General features: G+C 34.1%; 1 protein-coding gene across 11 annotated transcripts in view; it reads right to left on the bottom strand.

The window, feature by feature from the left end:
* KTN1 (kinectin 1) overlaps nucleotides 1-22,584 on the bottom strand; it is a 100,597-nt gene that overhangs the window by 17,509 nt on the left and 60,504 nt on the right. For 7 of the 11 annotated variants that reach the window (XM_007986757.3, XM_007986759.3, XM_037984020.2 and 4 more), the window contains 16 exons: nucleotides 20,066-20,100; nucleotides 19,270-19,360; nucleotides 18,519-18,587; nucleotides 17,548-17,585; nucleotides 16,932-17,022; nucleotides 16,715-16,783; nucleotides 15,420-15,457; nucleotides 14,417-14,507; nucleotides 14,272-14,340; nucleotides 13,757-13,794; nucleotides 11,221-11,311; nucleotides 8,757-8,825; nucleotides 7,665-7,702; nucleotides 5,792-5,882; nucleotides 3,345-3,431; nucleotides 36-125 (listed from right to left, as the gene is read on the bottom strand). In XM_007986757.3, coding sequence (XP_007984948.3) covers nucleotides 36-125; nucleotides 3,345-3,431; nucleotides 5,792-5,882; nucleotides 7,665-7,702; nucleotides 8,757-8,825; nucleotides 11,221-11,311; nucleotides 13,757-13,794; nucleotides 14,272-14,340; nucleotides 14,417-14,507; nucleotides 15,420-15,457; nucleotides 16,715-16,783; nucleotides 16,932-17,022; nucleotides 17,548-17,585; nucleotides 18,519-18,587; nucleotides 19,270-19,360; nucleotides 20,066-20,100 — 1,095 coding nt within the window. The remainder of the gene's footprint in view (nucleotides 1-35; nucleotides 126-3,344; nucleotides 3,432-5,791; nucleotides 5,883-7,664; nucleotides 7,703-8,756; nucleotides 8,826-11,220; nucleotides 11,312-13,756; nucleotides 13,795-14,271; nucleotides 14,341-14,416; nucleotides 14,508-15,419; nucleotides 15,458-16,714; nucleotides 16,784-16,931; nucleotides 17,023-17,547; nucleotides 17,586-18,518; nucleotides 18,588-19,269; nucleotides 19,361-20,065; nucleotides 20,101-22,584) is intronic. The other 4 variants (XM_037984019.2, XM_007986762.3, XM_073011011.1 and 1 more) reach the window with 1 other exon arrangement.

Genomic DNA, 22,584 nt, shown 5'->3' with positions numbered 1-22,584 from the left:
GTCATCATGTTAAAAAAATAATAAATTAGTCTTACCAAATTAGAAGGGACAGACACCTTTGGAAATAATTTTTTGAGAACTTCTTTAGCCTCCAACTCAACAGCTTCCACCTGTTGTTGTCTTTCCTAAAGCAGAAGATGAACCAAATCAAACTCACAAGATCACAGAATTTTTTAAAAAACAGAAAATAAAAAACTATGGTGTCTTAAATTCTACAGGAAGAAAAAGTTAAAAAAAAAAAGTTTAATACTGACAAATGTTAAAATTTCCCACTTAAAGATATTAAAATTCTCCCATAAGAAAAAATCTGCAAAATCTCTAAAGCATCCTAAATACCAAATAATGCCTTAGCAATATCTGACAATATGGACATTTTCCTTGGCATTTATAAATCAAGTGATTTGCCTGTCCAGGAACACTTCAAAAATAGACACACAAAAAACACTTCTTATAGCTAAAACTTCATAAACTACCAATAGCAGAAAATACACATTGGAGGAACATAACTGAGGTTTATTGGCTGGTATATCTCTATTAAAAAAAAAATGCATCACTTATGGACCATATAATGTCATGGCATTAAAATGGTAACTTCCTTATTTCCAACTTCAAGGCCATGTGAAGTATTTACGCTAAACAAGGAGGACCATTAAAATCTGATGGATGATATAAATGGGAAAAAGAACAAGGAGCAACTGATGGCATATTACTTCACTAATGCCACACATCATAAAAACTAGTTCTGACACTTGTATATGGACTCTGCTATAAATTTACAAATATTACAAATGTGTAAGTCTAAATTTGCTGATATTAAATCCAAGTCTAACGGATATCAATTATAACTCAAAACCATGGTTTGTCAAAATTAGGGTAATGACTTATCACACACCAAAAAAAAAAAAAAAAAAAAAAATCTAACATTCAAACTACCTCCATGAAATTAAAAAAAAAAAAAAAAAAGACCCCTATAAAAATGCACATCTAAACCAAGCCAAGAAAATCATCTAAAAACAACAGTCACAAAGTTCAACAGGTGACAAGAAGGCAAGCAAGCTAGAAACATCTCAACCATATCTTTCCCCCAACATTTAGATGTGAAATTTGAAATCTATCACTGATTTAAGGTCTATACACTTCAATTTTAGAAAATCTAATCATATGAAAATTTACACAATAAACAGCTGCAGATTTTGCCATTTTCCATACACACAAAAAGCTGTTAATTAAAGATCAGCAGATTTTTACAATAGGTGTTTTAATAGGGTATTTTAAATAATTCAATGAGGTCCACTAATTTTCAGGAATACACCTAACTACATAAAATAAGGAAAATAATTAACGCTACTTCAAGGATATTAAGAGGTAATTCTTATCATTTGACCAAAGCAGTGATCTTTAAAGAAAACCAGTTAGCAAAAGAAACACTGAGGAACAGCTTTTTGAAAACTTTCCAAGGAAAAAAACAGACTAAAAGAACAAAGTGTCTAACATAACCAAGAGCCACAAACATGGAAAGTTACTTTTATTTGGTATCAACAATTTTATCTAAGAAGTTTTCATCTGACTTAGTAGTTTGGTTATAGATAGCAATTTCCATTCCACTTTAACATCTGGGAAAGATCTAATATTGAAACTGAACTATAATTTGCATACCATCTTTAAGTGAAATGTATACAAGTTTTTTTCAGTAGCTCCTCAAGAGTATTTAGCCTTTAAAAATAATCCTGTAAAGACAGCATATATCATCCTCTTTACATTTTAGGTAAGCTGACCGTAACATTTCTAGTTAAAATACTGAAAGTGTTTCACATAGTTCCTTCTCATCACAACATAATTTACAGCACTGGGTCAATCAACATCCCTTTCACCTATGCTATCTAAGGACTGTCTAAATTCCATTGAAATATAGAAGACTTTCTATTCTATTCTTTTCAGATCTTTAGCTATGCAAGAAGGCATCATGCACAAAAATTCTAGCTTTCTTTTAGAATCATAAAATGCAAAAATGCCTATGGCAAGTAGCATGTAACTTCTTGTAGGAATGGCATGATGAGCACCCAGATACCCAGTCTCACTAACAAAATAAAACCAAAAAGGTGGCTCTTAACCATCAAAAACAAAGTAATAGAAACAACCAGAAACCACACTAAAACCCTGACAGAAATGACTGTACAATTGCAACCACTCCCAATGAAATAATGAAATGTCCCAATGAAACGTTCTATCTGACCTAGATTTTCCTACTCTGTGGTCCCAATATACCTCCCAGCTATCTCGAATTCAACCTTTACTGAAAATTATGGCTAGATGAATAGGGATATTGTTAAACACAAATCCACTAAGCTATAGGAAATATAACTATAAACGTATACTTGCTAAAAAAAAAAAATTACAGAACTATTTTATACTTAAAAATTCCTTCAGGTGTCACTAAGACTTATATTAAAGATTCAATAGAGTACCATGGCACACAAAATATTTTCACAGTGCTAAAATGAATCATGTAGGTTCCTTCATTTACCTATCTGCAAAATTCAATACCCCTGTTTCACATTTATTTTTGGCAGGAATTTTCAAAATACTTGACTGGACTGGCAGATTCAATTTTTTCAATCTTTAAAAACAACCTCTCTATGACAATTCATTAGAAATCTTCACACTCAATGGTACAACTTGAGCTCAAGGAGAATGTCCTCCATTGTTCTGAAGACAAAGGGGGCTATATATTTCAAGAGTACTTCACATACTCTGGTCAAGAGAATTATCCCTTGACAGTAATATTTCATCTAAACATGCCATATATGTCATTGCTATCCAGTAATATATGAAGTTTCAGTCCACCACCTCTAAGGAATCATTCCCAGCAACATACCGAAAGTTGATGCCTTTCCTGTATTTAAGACTTTTAACATTTTTCTACCTTATCTGTGACATCTTGGTGTGCCCTCCAAAACACCTAGTTTATGGCACATCCTACATATTCAAATGTGTTTCTTAATTCACCTAGATTTCTTTGGTTCAAAGTTTTCATGAAAGTTATCTTAACCAACCCAAAAGGCGCATATTGTCTGACAAGAGGTTAACATCAGTCTTCTGAGACTCTTCAGCTTAAAGTTGTGCTCAACAAAGCCCAAACAATCAGGTAATCACAACAAATCAGCATGCCCAAAATTAAAGCTTCAAGGAGTAGATGAAAAAAGCAGAGATGATAGAGATGATAAATGTGGACAAGGAGATTTTATATTTAAATTGCAGTAAAAGTAAATGCTTTAGTCTGATTTTAAGACAAGCTGCAGATTTTCTCTGTTCAGTGGATTGTTTCTAGGAGTTAGCATTACAACCTTGGAAGTCTTGTTCACTTTGTCCTGCAGCATTTTTTCAGTTGATGCCAATGCTTCCATTGCTTCCCAGTTTTTCTCCCGAAGGTCCTAATCATTTTTAGAAAGAATGATTTCAGTTTATCCATTATTGAAAGATTTTTGCTTTTTTACTTCATCAGTATTTTGCACTGCATTTAAATGCTGGTTACTGCAAAATTATTTCAATGGGAAAATATGCATATTAGCAAAAAAATAAAAAGCAATGTTTAGAAGTTTGAATGAGAAAATAAAGATGCCCACTTTCCATGTTTTAGTATATATACCAAATAGGCCAGCTTTTAAAATAACTACTATGCACATGTGACAAAGAAGAAAGCATTCAAAAGTAAAGACACAAACCAAGAATACATACATAATTTCAGGTACATTGAACATTAGAAGATTAAAGACAGAGCAAATATAGAAGTATTACAAAAAGCTTTTCATCTGATGTTTAAACAAGGCCCAATAACACTCATAGGACTTTCCCCTGCAGTGTAACATTTTTTTCTCTATGTTTTAATACAATTAACATGTTTCGAATCTACCTAGGAATCCCATAGTAACCCACTGTGTTCTATGTCTTTCTTGACATGGCCTAACATTCATGCCACAAAACAACCTTACATGAATTGTATGAGCTAGTTGATCAAAGCAAAGGGGAAGGCTGGAAGGCTATAAAATAGATTCTCTTGGAGGAGAGAGAGGTTATTAAAAATTGAGAGATCTGGATTTTAACAGCATTTCATTCACAAATATAAATATAATCTTCTATATTTCAGTCTTTTTTCCAGAATGAGAAATCTAAACAGATAAAAACCAACAACAACAACAAAAAAAGCCAATAATCACCATTTATTACTTAATATATGCCAACCACTGTACTTGGCAGTTCACAAATTCTCATCGTTACAACAACCGCATGAGGTATTTATTCCCATTCTATAGATAGGGAAACCACAGTTCAAGTAAGTTAGGAAACTGAGCCAAGTACACAAAGAAAATGAAGTGGCAGAACTAAAAGGAAAGACTGACACTGCTATCTGCTGGCCTCCAGTGTCCTGGCTCTTTTCACACGGGTTCAGTGTCTCCAGTGCTGCTGCTGCTGATGCTGCTGCTGCTGCATTACCATGCCCTCCTTATCTCAGAATCCCAATAATAAAACACAGTTAAGATGTTAGCAGTATATCGGCAAGTTCACCTCAAGTTTTGGGCTAAGCAATGCTGTTAGTACTGTTATACCAACACACAAGCAGCAATTCATGTACCTAATTTTGACAAACTCAGGGGTACAAGAAAATGTCAACTTGTTAAATTAACAATTTAATGCAAACTTTGAAAAATAGAAAACACACATCCATTTACTAGCAATACTCCCTTAGATTTCAGTAACAGTTTACCCTTGCTCAAGTGTTAGCAATCACAGTACAGTGTACAAAAATTTCTTCTCTAGCAAGAACGCTTGGACTCTACTTTATAGGTGTTGTCCTCTGGTATGAGAAAATTTAAGAAATTCTACTAAATTCATTATTTGTCTACTCAGTAAGTTATTAAGATTCATATTTCTGAAAGCACTATCCCCCCGCTTTCTAGTATAAACATAGTTAGGTTCTATAGCCTCTAACACACTTAATTACCAAAATTTGAACCACCTCTCAGTTAAAAATGAGAGGTTCTGGCCAGGTGCCATGGCTCACACCTATAATCCCAGCACTTTGGGAGGCCGAGGCAGGTGGATCACTTGAGGTCAGGAGTTCGAGACCAGCCTGGCCAACATGGTAAAACCCTATCTCTACTAAAAATACAAAAAAAATTAGCTGGGTATGGTGGTGCACACCTGTAATTCCAGCTACTCGGGAGGGTGAGGCAGGATAATCACCTGAACCCAACAGGCAGAGGTTGCAGTGAGCCGAGTTCATGCTACTTCCAGCCTGGGTGACAGAGGAAGACCCTGTCTTTAAAAAAAAAAAAAAAAAAAAAAAAAAAAAAACAGAAGGCTTTCAAAAGACCTCATTACTGAGTATACTGGGTTTGAATACTGGTATTACTTTTGGTTTACAAAAAGGCCAGCCCAATCTAAGAGGAAATACCTTTGATTTTAAAATACCAAGCTGAAAAACATGTTTTCCAAATAAAAGTTCAACAAAAAGTCAACTGCACTTTCAGTTTTTAAAAATAACTAAAGGTGTAATAATTATAACTTCAACATTTAAATATTTATAAGAATAAGAATTCGTCTTTTCACTTATTTTAAAAAAACTGTTCTCCAATAATGCCCCACCCCCCGAAAAACTACACACGGAAAATAGTACTTTCTCACAAAGATTAAGAAATCTAAAGTAAAAGTAGATTAAGAAAAAATTCCTGGACCATATTTCAGTGTTAAAGTAATAAAAAGAAAAGCTTCATTTTGATTAAGATTTACTTACATTGTTTTTCTTCCTTTGGTGTTCAACTGCATCCTTCAAAGAATCTAACTCATTCCAGAGACCACTTATTTCTTTCTCCCTTTCTGAAATTCTAAACCAGAACATGAATACGTGTAGCAAGATTTTAGGTAAACAGTAATACAACTCAGATTCCTACCTATCAATATTTGTTACTACAAAATAAGAATATCAAGAAATGGTACCTTGAAAAGTACATTAAAGAGTCCACCTACTGTTTAACATAGAAAGCCCATCCTATGAATTTCAGAAATGATTTCTAAGTTTTTATACCTAATATGGTACACTTAGGCTTGTGCTAAAGAGAAATCTCATTCCCTAAGAAACAGTTTATGAATATATTAACTGTTGTAGCTATTTATATTTTCACTTGGGTCAGTACACAGTAGCTATTTTCAGAGGAGTTAAAACGGATGTAGAAGCAGTCCCTTAAATATTTTTCTTCCCAGAGGGCAATGAAATCAGTTATAACTTTAAATGGCTAACCCACAACAAAAGTATAATATTAAAGTGAGCTCAGTGTTTTCTTGCCATTTTCATACTAATCTCAGCATTCATGTTTTTTTCTGCTACTGTTTCCCAGAAACGCAGAATGCAATGGCAAAGATTCATAATTTGATTCTGTTATAGTTGAGAGTGGCTGGAGTAGAAAGTTAAATAACAAATAGCTCTTCACTGAGAATCAGTGTCTATATAAGCAGCTGGCAAACTAAGGCTATGGGCCCACTCCACAGTCTGTTTCTGTAGGTCCTCGAACTAAGAGCTGTTTCTACATTTTAAAAGTGTTGTTTTATTTATACATGTACACACATATACACATATATATACACATGTATAAAACAGACCTATGTGTCTCACAGGCCTAAAATGCTATCAAGGTCTTTACAGAAAATGTTTGCCAACCTTTGCTCTATATAGTCAAACTCAAGATTCGATTTAACAGTCAATAATTCTAACCTAGTAAACAAGCAACTCTGTAAACCAAGATGGAAAAACATTTAGATTATTTTTCTAAAAAATTAATAATATTCCCGATGATAGATCACTTACATCATCTATTAATATACTTAATGTGGTTGACATTTTAACATGTTGAAACACACTAACTTATGTGAAATGACCTTAAATGTAGCCTCACAGAGAAAATTACAGGCTAACAAGAAAAATGTATCAGTTAAAAAAAAATCTCCTTAAGAAAGACAATCATGAAGACTATATATATATATTTTTTTCTTGGTGCCAGGCTGGAGTGCAACGGTGTGAACTTCCTGGGCTCAAAAGACCCTCCCACTTCAGCCTCTGGAGTAGTTGGAACCACAGGTGCATGCCACCACACCCGGAATTTCTAAACTTTTTGTAGAGACGAGGTCTGACTATATTGCCCAGGCTGATCTCAAAACCCTGGGCTCAGCAATCCTCCCGCCTCAGTCTCCCCAAGTGTTGGGATTACAGGCGTGAGCTACCACATCTAACCTAAAATTTCTTTAACAAATGAAGCTAAGCCAAAATTTGCATCATTCAATTACACAATCACACCTAGAAGAAGACCCAGTAAGATAATTGAGATAATAGAAGGTGATTTAGAAAACCCTGCAAAGCATAGTTTAACTTGATCTGAATGCCTAAAAAAACAAAAACAAACATCTCCCTCAACAAAATATTCAAATCCAAGTACTATAAAAAAAGCATCTTAGCCAAAGGTACCGCTCAACTCTAAACTGTAATTCAAGATATCCAAATAGACCTGTAAAAATCAGGTGCCATTTGCAGTTACACTAAACTGCTTATTTGAGAACGGTTTATCACATAAAAATAGTCACTACTTTATATACTGTGAATCAAACTTATTACTTACACTTTTAATAATTCTTCATGAGGGGGAAAACAAGATGCCTATCAAAAGAGTTAAATGTTATTTCAAAACAAAACTTTTCAGGAGACTTAAAAATATTGAAGCTTTTCTCAGATATAAATTAAGAAAACAACAAAAGTAAAAATAGCATATATTTCATATAAAAGTCACCCTGACTTTAATCAAATAATTTTAATAAAAACATGTACAAATCTGTAAAATGTATTGAATGCTAAATCCAATCTTCACTGTTGCAACATACTTAAACTCTTCATTTAGTAAGTATTTATCAATTTCCCACTATGTGTATGGAAGCATATCTTAAATTTTCAAACTGCACAATTCATATTTGACTACATAAAAATGTTAAGCTTCCAAGTTAAAAAAAAAAAAAAAACAGAAATGAAATCAAAAGAAAAACTAAGACAAGTTATGTTTCCTCACGTTTAACAAAAAGTTAATTATACATCAACATGCAAAGGTACACAGCCCTTCATATATGGTATTTATTCCTTGGTGACAATAATCTCTCAAGCTTCTTGTTTGCAAGGACTCCAATTCATTTGTTTCTCAAAATACTATCAAGTCTATCCATATACATTCATAAATTAATTTAAAGGCTATTTTGGGTAGCATCTTTTATAAAAACACATTTTGGTTTTTACCAAGCAGAATTATAACTTGAAAACCTCTTTTAAATAGTAGTACACTATCGCTTATAATACACTTGTTAGTTTCTCTCCAGTTACCGGTGCTTCATTTGGGAAGATAGAGTGTGTACACACATCTTTAAGCCAACCGCTACAGTATTTAAACTGACTTGCTAAGAATTCTAGGATCAGAAAACACACAGAGATACAAAACAGAGCTGGAGTACAGGCAATAATATTATTTGTGTATACATTATCAATTACAGATTTGTTTTACTTTGGATATGACATAGCAAGTTGCTTTTTTATATAAAATTTGATAAACATAAATAAAACATACTTTATTCTCAATAAAAATGCAGAAATGGCAAAAATACTTATATGTCACTGGTTATATAATTTTTTTGCCACCTAAGTGAAAGGCAAGACATCTAATAGTACCTACCTGTTGGTAGTTTTGTTGTTTAAGCTGCTCAATTTGGGACTTAAACAATTTGTTTTCATCTTGTACATCCTAATTAAACAAAAATTAAACATCAGTATCTAAACATTTTTTTCCACATAAACTTAGATCATACAAGCTAGAAACAGATCATACAAGCTAGAAAAATTCCAAAATAGCAATAATTTTAAAGTGTGTAATAAGCTCTATATTAAAACATATGATGAAATTCGAGTATTTATATTAGTACTAGCAGCAGAGTTTGCATGTCTCAATGGAACAAAATAGAATCCAGAAATATACCCAAATAGCTCTAAGAATTTAGTATGAAGTGACATTTCAAATCAACCTCAACTCCAGTAACATTTTGGGCTTGATATTTTTCTTTGCTGTGGGGGGTTTATCCTATGCACTGCCAGACATTTAGAAGCATCCATGGCACCCATCTACTAGATGCCCCAGCCCCGCTGCCCCAGCTGTGACACCCAAAAATGTCTTCAGATATTGACAAATGTCCCCTGGGGAACAGAATCACTATTGCTATGATGGATTATTTAACAATGTGGCTAGCCTTCTCTTTTTAATGGTTACAATATTATTGTTACAGCTTACTGATATAAGTTACATGAAATAACTTAAACAAACAAAAAGAATTATAAACATATTAGAAGAAAATGTAATTTTTTTTTTTTTAAGATGGAGTCTCGCTGTGTCACCCAGGCTGGAGTGCAGTGTTGTAATCATGGCTCACTGCAGCCTCTGTCTCCCAGGTTCAAGTGATTCTCCTGTCTCAGCTTCCCGAGTAGCTGGGATTACAGGCACCTGCCACCATGCCTGGCTAATTTTTGTATTATTTTAGTAGAGTTGGGGTTTCATCATGTTGGCCATGTTTGGTCTCGATCCCCAGACCTCAAGAGATCCACCTGCCACAGCCTCCCAAGGTGCTGGGTGGGATTACTAGTGTGAACTACCACACCCAGATGAATATATTTTTATGATCGTAGAGAGACATCTTTCTTTCCAAGACTTAAAACTCTGGAAATTACTTATATTTGAGTACATAAAAGTTTCAAATTTCCCAAAAAGGTTTTTCTCCTTCACAAATGAAGTCAGAAGAAAAAATGGGGAAAATAAATCACCTCGTATAATAACAAAAGGTTATTTAATTTCCTTTATTACATAAAAAAGACCTTACAAATTAGTAAAAGAGTCAACCCAGTGGAAAAAATGTGGGAAAAATTAAAGGACAATTCATATAAAAATGGCTTGAACATATGAAAAACGCTTAACTTCTCTCACAATCAAATGCAAATTAAAAATAATCTTACCATCTTTCAAGTATAATATCAAATATTTTTACCCTTGTCAATGTTGGAAAGGAAGAAGGGGAAATGGCCCTTAGTTGGTGAGAGTGTCAACTAGTAAAAACACTTTTGGAGGTCTATTTAGCACTGTCTAACAAAATTTAAAATGAACCTACATGAGAGGGAGAAGGAATGTGATAGACTCAAACTTTGAAGCATGTAATGTGAGCAAGATTAATCCAAGACAATGTAGGCATCTACAAATTTGCTACCACTTCAAATCAATGTTCTGTAAGTAATTTGAATACTAACTGCATGAAGGTGAGAAGATACTGATTTTCTATTTAACTATCTCTTTCAACAAACAAAAAACCGACATAAGCCTTGATCCAGAATTTCACTTCTAGGATACAGATACACTATTCAAAACGTGTGCAAGGATATTCACTGCTGCATTGTTTGTGCAGAAAAAAACAGCCCTAAATAATCTAGGTATCCATCAACCAGGATTGGTTATATAAATGATATATGCTGGGTACGGTGGCTCACACCTATAATCCCAGCACTTTGGGAGGCCAAGGCGGGCAGATCACCTGAGGTCAGGAGTTCGAGACCAGCCTGGCCAACATGCTGAAACCCCATCTCTACCAAAAGATACAATAAGTAGCTGTGCATAGTGGTGCACGCCTGTAGTCCCAGCTACTCTGGAGGCTGAGGCAGGAGAATTGCTTGAATCCAGGAGGCAGAGGTTGCAGTGAGCCGAGATCATGCCACTGTACTCCAGCCTGAGCAACACAGCGAGACTCTGTCTCAAAAATAAAAATAGAAGATGATGATATAATCATCCAATATCATAAAACTATTAAAAGTTAGGGCAGAAATGTGCTTTATATGGAAAGATCTTGAAAACACTGTTAATTGTGAAGGAAGCAAAATACACAAGTTAGTATAGTTCAACAGAGTATTTTATAAACAAGTATACACACATACATACATTTTATGTATGGGTACTTACTCAAAAAATATGCCAATAATGAGACCTAGTATCTGGGTGGGAGGGAGATTCATTCTGTACTCTATTTTTTGGCAGCAGTTAAAAATTATTTTAAAGCATGCAAAGACAATAATTTACAAAATAATTAATTTTAAGTCACCATATTCACCTGTAACAGCTTTGTTTTGCTAGAAAGATCACTCTCCCTCTCTTTTAGCATGGCTTCTACCCTCTTCAATTCATTTTCCTTTTCTTTCAACCTAGAATTTTTTACAAATATCTACATTTACTAAAGTACATAAAAAAAGAAAACCAGACTCCAATATCACCCCTAATAAAAAAGATGGCAGAAACAATACAAACCAGCTTTTTTCCCCCATATTATATCAACTTAGAAGTTTGTTTTAAAAGATATTTCTACGATCATTTACTCAGTCATACTTAACATTTCTTAAGGAAATGTGGCTTTATCTAGGAAGAAACTCTAAAACAAAAACTAAGAACAAAACTATATTTTATCTAATTGTTGCAAAAATTACCACTTAAAAAGCAAGGAATTTTGCCCTAAGAATCTCAGTCATAATTTGTTGACCCTGGAAATTATGAAATATGTATAACCTTTGTACTGAAGAGATGCTATGGATAATTTAATCTGTTTTTCCCTTACCCAATGCAGATGTAAATCTTTATCTAGCCCAAGTGAATCTCAATTGCCCTGGTCATCCTAAGCAATAGACCTATAGCGTTAACACCACCATCAAAATGATCTGTTTAACAGTTTCCTCAGGATAGGAAATCTTATCCATTTCAGTATCCCCAATGCCAGAGAGCACATAATAGAGTCTCAAGTATTCGTTGAGCTGAACACTTATTTTTACCGCATCTTGATCTAGAATTTCAAGATGCTTATAAATCTAAATGAAAAAAAATGACAAAACAGCACACATGAAGAGTGAGATAAATATATAAAAAGGGAAAAACTTAAATACATATTGCTAAGTAAAAGAAGCCAATCCAAGGCTGAGCATGGTGGCTCACACCTGTAATCCCAGCATTTTGGGAGGCCAAGGTGGGAGGATCACTCAAGTCCAGGATATCAAGACCAGCCTGGGCAACACAGGGACATCCTGTCTCTAAAAAATTAGCCAGGCATGGTGGCATGTGCCTGTAGTCCCAGCTACTCAAAAGGCTGAGGTGGGAGGATCACTTGAGCCCAGGATGTCCTGGCTGCAGTGAGCCATGATCACACTCCAGCCTGGGCCACAGAGAAAGACTCTGTTCCAAAAAAAGAGAAAAGAAAAGAGCCAATCCAGAAAAGCCATATACTGTATGATTTCAACTATGATATTCCAGAAAAGGTAAAACTCTGAAGACAGTAAGGTCACTGGTTGGGGGGGTGCTGCAGAGGTATGGAGGAAGGGAGGGAGAGATGCACAGGTAAAACACAGGAGATTTTTAAGGCAGTAAAACTGTTTTGTATGATACTGTAATGATGGATACATGCCATTATACGTTGGTTAAAACCCACAGAGAGTGATCCTAATGGAAACTATGAACTTCAGTTAATAACAACGATAACAATATACTGCTACTGGCTCATCAGTTGTAACAAATGTACCATGCTAATGCAAGATGTTAACAGTAGAGAGAATTGGAAAGAGTATATGGAAACTGTATTTCTCTCATTTTTCCTACAAATATAAAAACTGCTCCACCACAAAAAATAAAATCTATTAATTTAAAAAAGAAAATGGCAAAAAAAAAAAAATGTAAGGCAGAAATATACCTAAAATTACCTACTTTAATGGTCTACATATCCCTACTATAAATAGGCCAGAAATGCTGCCCTAAGCTTTCCAAGCAAATAAGAGATAAGCACCTTGACAGTTACACAATAGCCAAAAGACAAACAATCATTGTACAAATGAGCAATCTTCCAAAAACAGAGTAACTCCCTTGTTTTTAAAAAGATAATAACCTAATAAATATACTCAATATCTTGACAGTTTAAAAGGGGACACTTCTTTAAAACAAATATCAATAAAGAGTAATGGTATCACCAAGAAAAATTTGTTAAGAGCAATTTTAAAGAGGGCCAAAAGGATCAGGTCCAGATACCCTTTCTCACCACTGTAACCTGCTGTAGCTTAAGACAACAGACTCTCTAGAATAAAACATTTTCTAAGATTAATATCTACAAAAACTGACGCCTCTTATGCTGACTAGATTCAGTATTTTTCCTATTCAGTACAGAATGACAAGTTTCATTTTCCCTATAAATAAATTAAAATTATAGAAAGGTTTAAAATTCATTATCAAGATTATGGCTAAAATTATCTTCTGGTTCATTCAGAGATGTTACTAACACTTTCAAATACTAATTTTCATTTGAAATAAGTTTAATCTCTATAATAACTGCATACTTTGTTTTAAAAAATAACTTAAAACCAGTCTAGATTTGCAGAAAGAATAATTGAAAAAATGAGTTTGATGGATTTGGAAAGGATAAAAAATCCAGGTATCTGAAAGCATTTATAACCTTTATTTTACCCAACAGAGACTTAGCCTATTTGCCTCTGGATTATAATTTCCACTTAACAATAAAGTTAATCATGTACAGGAAACCCATCATTATATTCGAACACACTCTGGAAAATAATGAGACATTTGCTTCTCTTCAAAATGCTGTCTTAGAGCATACTTACACAATCTCAAGTTCTTCAAACTGTGATGCAGAAGAGACCTGAGAAACAGAATCACATTTTTAATGCTAACATTAAAAAAAAAAAAAAAAAGGTGCTATGACATAGATATAGAATCACACACCAATAAAAAAAAAAAACATAATTACATGCAGTCAATTTAAGATTGGGCCATTTATAAAGCAAGGACAGAATGAGTTTTATTAAACAAATTTTAATACTTATTTCTTAAAAGATTAAAGACTAATACTTTAAACAGATAGTTAAGAATGAGCTAAGAGTCTATTTGAAAAGGCAGAGATAAGGAAATGCTTGTAGGCTCAGCTTGACAGATTAAGCAGTTAAGTATGATTCGCCAGAAATAAAAGTTAACTTATTTAAACAACAACAGAACCATGGTACAACATAATTTTTCTGGCAAAGAAACTCAGAACATATTAACATCTTGACTTTCTAATACCTTAAACAAAGATTTCTCATTCCTTATATAACATGCTGGTAATTTGTTTATACTATACCTCTTTCAAGTTATGTTGTGCTACTTCCTGAACATGTGCTTTTAAAGATTCATTTTCTTCTTGAAGATCCTTAAAAAGAATAGGTGTAAATTAAATTGATAGTCAAGTATAAAAAGGCTATTTTTTATTGTTTTTAACTTCTCACCTGTAACCACTTCCCTGTATTGGCTAGGTCTTTCTCTTTCTCTTCTAAAACAGCCTTCATGGTATTCACCTGTTCCTCTTTTCCTTTTAATCTGGTAATAAATTAATCAGAACTCTAAATGAAAATGTTACATGACCATAAAAAGCAAAAATCTTAAGACACTGAAAAAAGTATATTTTGGGTAGTACTCACAGTCCAGCTGATTAAAATAAACTAAAACTTAACAAGTATAAAGGTATACAAGGCTGGCCGCGGTGGCTCACGCCTGTAATCCCAACACCATGGAAGGCCGAAGCGGGCGGACCATGAGGTCAGGAGATCAAGACCATCCTGGCTAACACGGTGAAACCCTGTCTCTACCAAAAATACAAAAAAATTAGCAGGGCGTGGAGATGCATGCCTGTAGTCCTAGCTACTCAGGAGGCTGAGGCAAGACAATCACTTGACCCCGGGAGGTGAAGCTTGCAGTGAGCCAAGATCGCACCACTGCACTCCAGCCTGGGCAACAGAGCGAGACTCCATCTCAAAAAAAAAAAAAGGCATGTAAGATTTTGGAGACAATCAAATCAGGAAGTACAGGATGATTAAGGAAAATCATTCTATCACTGAATATCCAGATATGAGTAAGTTATTTTAGCTCTACCTCAACCCTGTATCACCGTGTTTAAGTCTATACAAACAAATTTGGAAAACTTAGTACAATTGTTCTGGATGTGAAAGATACCAATTTCACATGGCTATTAAAACAGGCAAAGAGCAACATCTCAATTTGAGGTTACATTCAGATTATAAATCATGAAAAGACTTCCTACCTCCTTCCCACAAAATAACTTACAGGTTAAAGCCAAATAAGAAACTTAGGGCCCTTAGGAGTTTTGAGATAATTAGTATTTTTGTATTTTCTAAAACACCACTTGAAATCAAGAAGCTATAATTTTCATTATACTTCTATTTAACTCATGAAAAAGAAATAGTAAAACGAAATGAGATAAATGGTACTTACAAGTTCTGAAGCTCCTGAACTTGGGAAGTGATAGATAACTGAAATACAAAGGACAGAAAAACCTATTAATAATCCTTTCGATTTAACTTATTAAGCTTTATAAGTCTTTATAATGTGTACATTTCAAATTACAAAGAAACTAGCTAAATTTTTCATGACAAAATGAGATGTGTTTTGAGTTTACCTCCTCTTGACTCCAATAACACAAAAATTAATAAACTAAAAATAAGGGGGAGGGACAAGGAAAATAGTTATGAATAATAAGTCTAATTAATGTGATTTTTTTTTCTTTAGGCTAGTCAAGTGAAGCAGTGGGATGGAGAAGGAATAAAGAAATCTCTAACTGGTTGTGATCAATCAGTTGTAAATACCACTGCACTCAGATCAGCCATACTTCTACAGTTGTGAAAAATTAAAATATTAACTCTCCACACACCTCCCTACCATTATCAGAGATCTTCTCCATCCCAGTTTTCAAGGCCAATTACTCAACAGTACTCTATGATGTCCTTTTTTAATTTTTTCTTAATCATACACAGTCTGATAATACCTTTTATCCTCCACTCTCTTCTCACAGGCCCTTCAGATTCTTGGCTTAGATGTCAGTTCCCTGGGAGGAGACTTTCCTGAACTCTCAATCTATATTAGAAAAGTATGATCTTTTCATCCTACCTGTTTCGCTCAACACATTATCTCCAATCACTAGCTAGTGATCCACCAATCATGAGTACAGTGCTTTGACGAGAACTGCTTTGACAATAAATACTGCTGAATGAATCTATGAGATGAATGAATCATCTCTTCAATGAAATCTCACCATTTTTTCAAGGGAGCCTTATCAGATTAAAATCAGCAAAACTCATCAATTTCCAGTAATCACATCTACGTCTGAAATCCCAATGAAACTTGTACTTTGTTCTAAGGCAGAGGTCGAGCAATGCATATTCAAATAACATTTTGGTCCATGCAGTTTTCTTTTAAAAGGGGTGGGGAGGATTTAAAAAATTGCCTAAGTGTTTCATGTTTCATTTTTAATTGGCAAACTAAAATGAAACATTAACACAAAAAATGTTTTAGAAAATAACTATGAACGGTTAAAATTTTTAAGATATATAGATTAAAATATCAAGAACACTTTCTCAAATCAGGCAAAAAATAAAATTAAAAGCACATAACCCAATATACTTACAGCATACTACTAAAAGTTTTTTCTGAGTAACAAGAAAAAAAATCAAATAGCTTGTAAATAACACATAACTAATAAATCTGTCATGCTATGGCTCTGGGATTTTTACCTGTTGAGCCTTTTCAAGCTGGACATTTCCTATTTCTTCTTTTAGAGCCTTTATTTCCTGTTTCAAATCCTTGACAATGACAAAACAGACAAGATTGGACAATGGAAACACAGAAATTGACAAAAAATGCAATGCACAGACAAACACATGAAATTAAATGATATTAACTAAAGTTGATAAACAAAAACATAAAACACAGTTCTCTGTCTCCCAATACCTGAACAGTTTTCTCCTTGTTAGCAACTTTGAGAAGTTCTGCCTCCAGAAGCTCTTCTACAGATTTGATCTTTCCATCTTTCTCGTGGATCCTTCAATAAAGAAATGCAGTATAATTTGATTAGAAATCACCAGATCCATCAAAGATATAAAAATAGCGGCAAATAATGAAATGGCTCTCCAAATCAACCCTTTCCCATTTTAAATAAAATAGCAACATGTCTTTGTAGAAGGGCCAGGGCAAATATAAAGCTCCTCCTAACAGAGAGCTGAAGCCTAGTTAAGTGCTTCAAGAAGTCAGTTAAGTGCTTCAAAAGTACATCAGAAACACAAGATTTGTACCCTGAGGAACACAGGGGAGAATCAAGTTCCATTCAACTATACTGACTCCCATCCTCTGGAAATAGGTTTTGTTTTGTTTTGTGTTAATTATTACTATAATACTGAATTTGGGAAAGCACAGCTAAGTTCTCTTATTCCATTAAGAAAAATTCTAGAGTGAAAGTTAAACATACATCAGCTGTCCCAATTGCACAGTAAAACTAGATTTCTGAGCGCACACACACACAAAATGAACCAAAGAAGAAAAACCAGTTTATAATAATGTTATCACTTACACTTTCTTAAGTTCTTCAACTAAAGATGCAAAAGAAACCTGGAAATAGGAAAGTATCCTACTTAGTAATTTATTCAAAATAGAAATGGGTCAGAAATAGGAATGCACATTATCCTTAGATTTTCCACTACAATCAAAATCCAAATAGGAAAAGCCCAGGCATTCTTTCGAGACTTTTTTTAATGTCATCATAGCGACAATAAATAGCATTTTGAAAAGAGGTAGCTTTAAGGCCACTTATAAATATGTCAAAAGAAAAAAATCATTAGATAAATGTTAAAATTATTTAATCAATAATTCCAACCATAGAGAAAATGCAACTAAGAAACTGCCTAATTTCAGGCAGCCTCTTTTACTAGAGTCTTACTTTATATTTGTATACTTAGAACCTTTTTATCACTCTAGTAAGAGGCAATGGCACCCTATCTGGAGTATTCGTCACAGTACCTGGCACACAATCAGTATTATATAAATTGCAGCCTCTATTACTGATTATCATTCATAAATTAAAACTGTAATTGACAAATTCCAACCTGGAGGAAGAGAAACAAACAACAGACTTGTTTCTATGCAACAGTTTACCCCCTGTTTAAAAGAGAATGGGCTGGGCACAGTGCCTCATGCCTATAATCCCAACACTTGAGGAAGCTAATGTGGGAGGACCGCTTGAGGCCAGGAATTTGTGACCAGTCTGGACAACATGTCCAGACCCCATCTCTACAAAAAAATAAAATAAAAGTTAGCTGAGCATTGTGGCATGAGCCTATAGCCCTAGCTACTTAGAAGACTGAGCGAGGAGTTATCACTTGAGCCCAGGAGTTCGAAGTTATGGTGAGTTATGATTGTACCACTGCACTCCAGCCTGGGCAAAAGAGCAAGACCCCGTTTCTTTTAATTTAAAAAAACAAAAAAACAAACAAACAAACAAAAAACACAGAGACAAAGAACAGTTGTAAAAATGTACTACATTACCTGATCATTTTGCTTAGCTTTTAAATCTTGAACTTCTTTTGTCAGAGATGAATTTTCTGTTCTTATTGCCTTTTTCAAAGACACATAAGCAAAACATGCTTTTATTTTCTGAAAAATATAGCTAGCTTCAAAATACATTAGCTTCTCATTTCTTTAGCTGCTTCTTTTCCACTCTGGAAGGCCCAAAACTCTCACTTTTTTCCATGTCTATAATTCTGTAACTTCAATAGCTACCCAAATGAATTTTTAATTCAATTACACCCACATATATTTCTACTTATATCTGAACAACCTCAAAAATACATAGTATACCACTTGTTAGTTAAGTTATTCCTCTCCCTAAATTCAAATATATCTTTTAACTTACTTCTTCCAGCAACCTTTTCCCAATCAAGTTAGTTAAAGCTAATGACAACCATAAAATAGAATGGCAATCTCTTCTCTGGCCTCCAATACCATTTCATGAATTAAGTCTGCTAGTTATCATTTGGTTATAATTTGGACAAGGGTGCAAGAGGGGAAACTGATAAACTATAACAATAGTATCTACCTCATTAAGGCAGTCAATGTTACAATTATGCATTATTAACTTCTAAAAAAATCTTTAATAAAAAAGCATTATATAAATTTATAAAATGTGAGAGGTACTATTAAGTTTAAGGTCTATGGGGAAAACCTTACACAAATTACAGTGAAATCCTTTTATGTCACTGAATAAACACAAGGAAAACAAAACTACAAAATGCTTTACATTCAGCTCCTCTTCTTTAGTTGCCACCTGAATAAGTCCAGTTTCAAGTAATTCTTCTACAGTCTTTAACTTCTCATCTTTTTCTTGAATGCTGAAATTATAAGTTTATAACACATGTATTAACTATTTTTCAAGGTTAATGATATTATTTCTTCTCTTTTTTTGAGACAGAGTTTCGCTCTTGCTGCCCAGGCTGGAGTACAATGGCGCAATTTTGGCTCAGTGCAACCTCTGCCTCCCAGGTTCAAGCGATTCTCCTGCCTCAGCCTCCCAAGTAGCTGGGATTACAGGCATGCGCCACCATGCCTGGCTAATTTTGTATATTTGGTAAAGACAGGGTTTGCCATGTTGGCCAGGTTGGTTTCAAACCCCTGACTTCAGGTGATCCACCCGCCTCAGCCTCCCAAAGTGCTGGGATTATAGGTGTGAGCTACTGCGGCCGGCCAGTTAATGCTATTATTTCTAATCATTTTAAGTGGATCAACCTTTGTCCATCATTTCTTATAAACTTAATTCTAGAAAAGTTTCTAGGTTTCTAGGGATGGTTTATCACGGTCTCGGGATACTTCCTCTTTACAAGTAAAATGTACTCAAGTAATTCATGCTTACATGCTAGCCTCAACAAGTAAAATTACTGCCACACATGAAACCCACAAACGGTAATGTAATCCCAAATCAACAGTATACCACATTTTCTTCCATTACAAAGTTTAAAGAGAATTTTAAAAATGTGATTAATGTAGTTAATTTGGTAGAAGTAACTCATCAAAATATAAAAAGGAAACTAAACTCTTACCATTTTTCCATTTGTTCCACAACATCTTTATTAGGCTAAAATAAAAATCACCAAAAAGTTTAACTTTACCAAATTTGTATAAAGAAAAACCAGATGAGAAATATAATTTTGTGAAAACTGTTTAGGGTTATTAAATAGATACAAAATTTAGGACAATAACTTATCTGAAGACTTGATAATTAAAGAATTCAGAAAACAAAACAAAGAGATACATCTACACAAGAGACACAGAAAAAGCAGCAGTATAAAATGGGCTGGCAAAATGAATTAGTATCTTATGAAGAAAATCTTAATCACTAGAAAAGATAACCTTAAGACAACTTGCCTCACTTCCTTTACATTAATTCAATTCTTCAAATACAAAGAATCCAGACTCTAAGACCTTGCAAATCCAAAGAAAGAAAAGAGAGAGAAAAGAAAGAAAAAAGAAAAAGAAAGAAAGAAAAAGAAAGAAAAGGAAAAGGAAAAGAAAAAGAATGGAAAAGAAAGAAAAAAAGAAAAAGAGAAAGGCAGGCAAACGGGCTCTTTTAATTGATGTGATTTTTTTTTTCTATACTAAGGTGTAACATGTACATAGACAAGTGCACAAATCCTGTTTACAGTTCAGTGAATTTTGTTAGATAGATATTATGTAACTACCAACCAGATCAAGATATAAAATGTTTTAAAACTGATTGTAAACTGCAAAAGCAACAGGAATACATTCTTTATAAAGCATTAGAACATGACATGTAAGGTGAGTCCCCTTTGAAACTTCTCCTGGCATCCCCCGGTACACACAGAAGTCCCCAGTGTTAAAATTTATCTTATATCCAAAGCGGGATTTCTCCCTCAGTATTCCTGTATCTTCAGACAGCCAAGCAGCCTGACCAAAAAGATTTACGGTCTTTCTCCTAGAACATTCTCTTCTGTGCGCCCCTTTCCCAATCTTGCTAGTTTCTTTTTTTTCCCAATCTTTTTTTTGTTTTTCCCAACCTTATTACAATCATTTTTCACAAATAGTATTAATTTTTCCATTGCCCTATCCAAGTCCTAAAATTCCACTCTGTACATACTTATGAAATTAAACCCTTCTCTTTAATGCCTAAGTTTAGGCCCTCAGCTTACTCATCTCAAATATCATAATACCCTAATTCTTCTCCCTGCTTCTAGTTCGTAAGAATTGTTTTGCAGAAGGCACAGGAAAAAAGTTCCCAATGGGAAAAAATAATCCAAACATCAGAAGGGAAATAGGAATTGTCAAAAGTACATTAAATCAGGTTTATACTATGAAAAACAAATCATACATTAAGCCTTTAAATCATTCATGAAGATAGTTTTTGTCCATATTTTCAATGAATGCCATCTCAGAAAAACACATAACACTATTAAGTCTAAGTTACCTGCACCTTAACCATTTACTGTATTGTACCTTTAGTCAGTCCTACCTACCAGAGTCTTCTTTCTAAAATGTTAGGCTAAATGCTCATTTATCCTTCCAACACCCTTTAGTGGCTTACCCACACGCTACATCAGGCTCATAGTCCTCACACAGCATACAAAGCCCTTCATAATTAGGTCTTAGCAAATCTTTCTCTACTCCTTACATCCTTCCTGTATTTTGTACTTCTGCAATATACCAACACTCTGAATATGCCAATCTGGCCACACTGTCATGTTTTTGAACATTGTATTCCCTCAGCCTGGATTGCCTCTTAGCTCTTTGGCAAATTCATGCTCATTTTTCAAAATCAGGTTTAGCTGTTCCCTGTGTTACCTCCCTACCTCCTTCAAATATTAATAGAATGCATTATCTCTTCCTCTAAACCTGTACACAGAGTCCCAAAATTTCATTCACCATAATTTTCTGTTTAACACATCTATCTCCATATTAGGAAGGCAGGAATCAAGTCTCATTCATCTCTGTAGGCTCAGCATGTAGATAAGTACCTAGTGTATACTCAACTAGTAAATAAGCATTTGATGAATTGAATTTTTTTTAATGAAGTTACAGTTTAGAAATTCTTGGTCTTCAGCTTATCAAATACTCTATTGCATAAAACTGACCCAGCTTAGTTTGCATCTCCTCCAACATTTTTACTTCACTTCATACTTTATTGGTTTAATCCAATCCTACTATTTCCACCCTAGATGATTTCCAAAACTATACCATATACAATAAATTCTTCTGCAATACAATTTAACAAGGCAGCAGAGCAAAATGAAGAAACTTCCTACAGTTTTTACTTAATAATCTTGACCACTGAATCTTAAAAATCTACTGGAGTAAGAATAAATAAGTCATGCTGCTCCTTCACTAAAAGTCAGGATGTGCTCTCGCCCAGCCAAAAAAAAAAAAGTCTTATTCTGAGTTAATGAAATATTAGTAAATGATTTATTTGCATTATCTGACCATCTGCAAGCCTAAATCCAAATGCAGCCTTCTCTCCTTTAGGTATCAACAGGTTACCTTACTTGGTACCTGCTGTCTTTCTGCTTCCTACACCTGAAGAAACAACAACTTGGCACCATTATTGGTT

This window comes from Chlorocebus sabaeus, chromosome 24 (assembly GCF_047675955.1).
Source record: "Chlorocebus sabaeus isolate Y175 chromosome 24, mChlSab1.0.hap1, whole genome shotgun sequence".
NCBI classification, from domain to species: Eukaryota; Metazoa; Chordata; class Mammalia; order Primates; family Cercopithecidae; genus Chlorocebus; species Chlorocebus sabaeus.
Note: the sequence above shows the minus strand (reverse complement) of the source record. Positions and strands in the feature narration are given on the sequence as shown.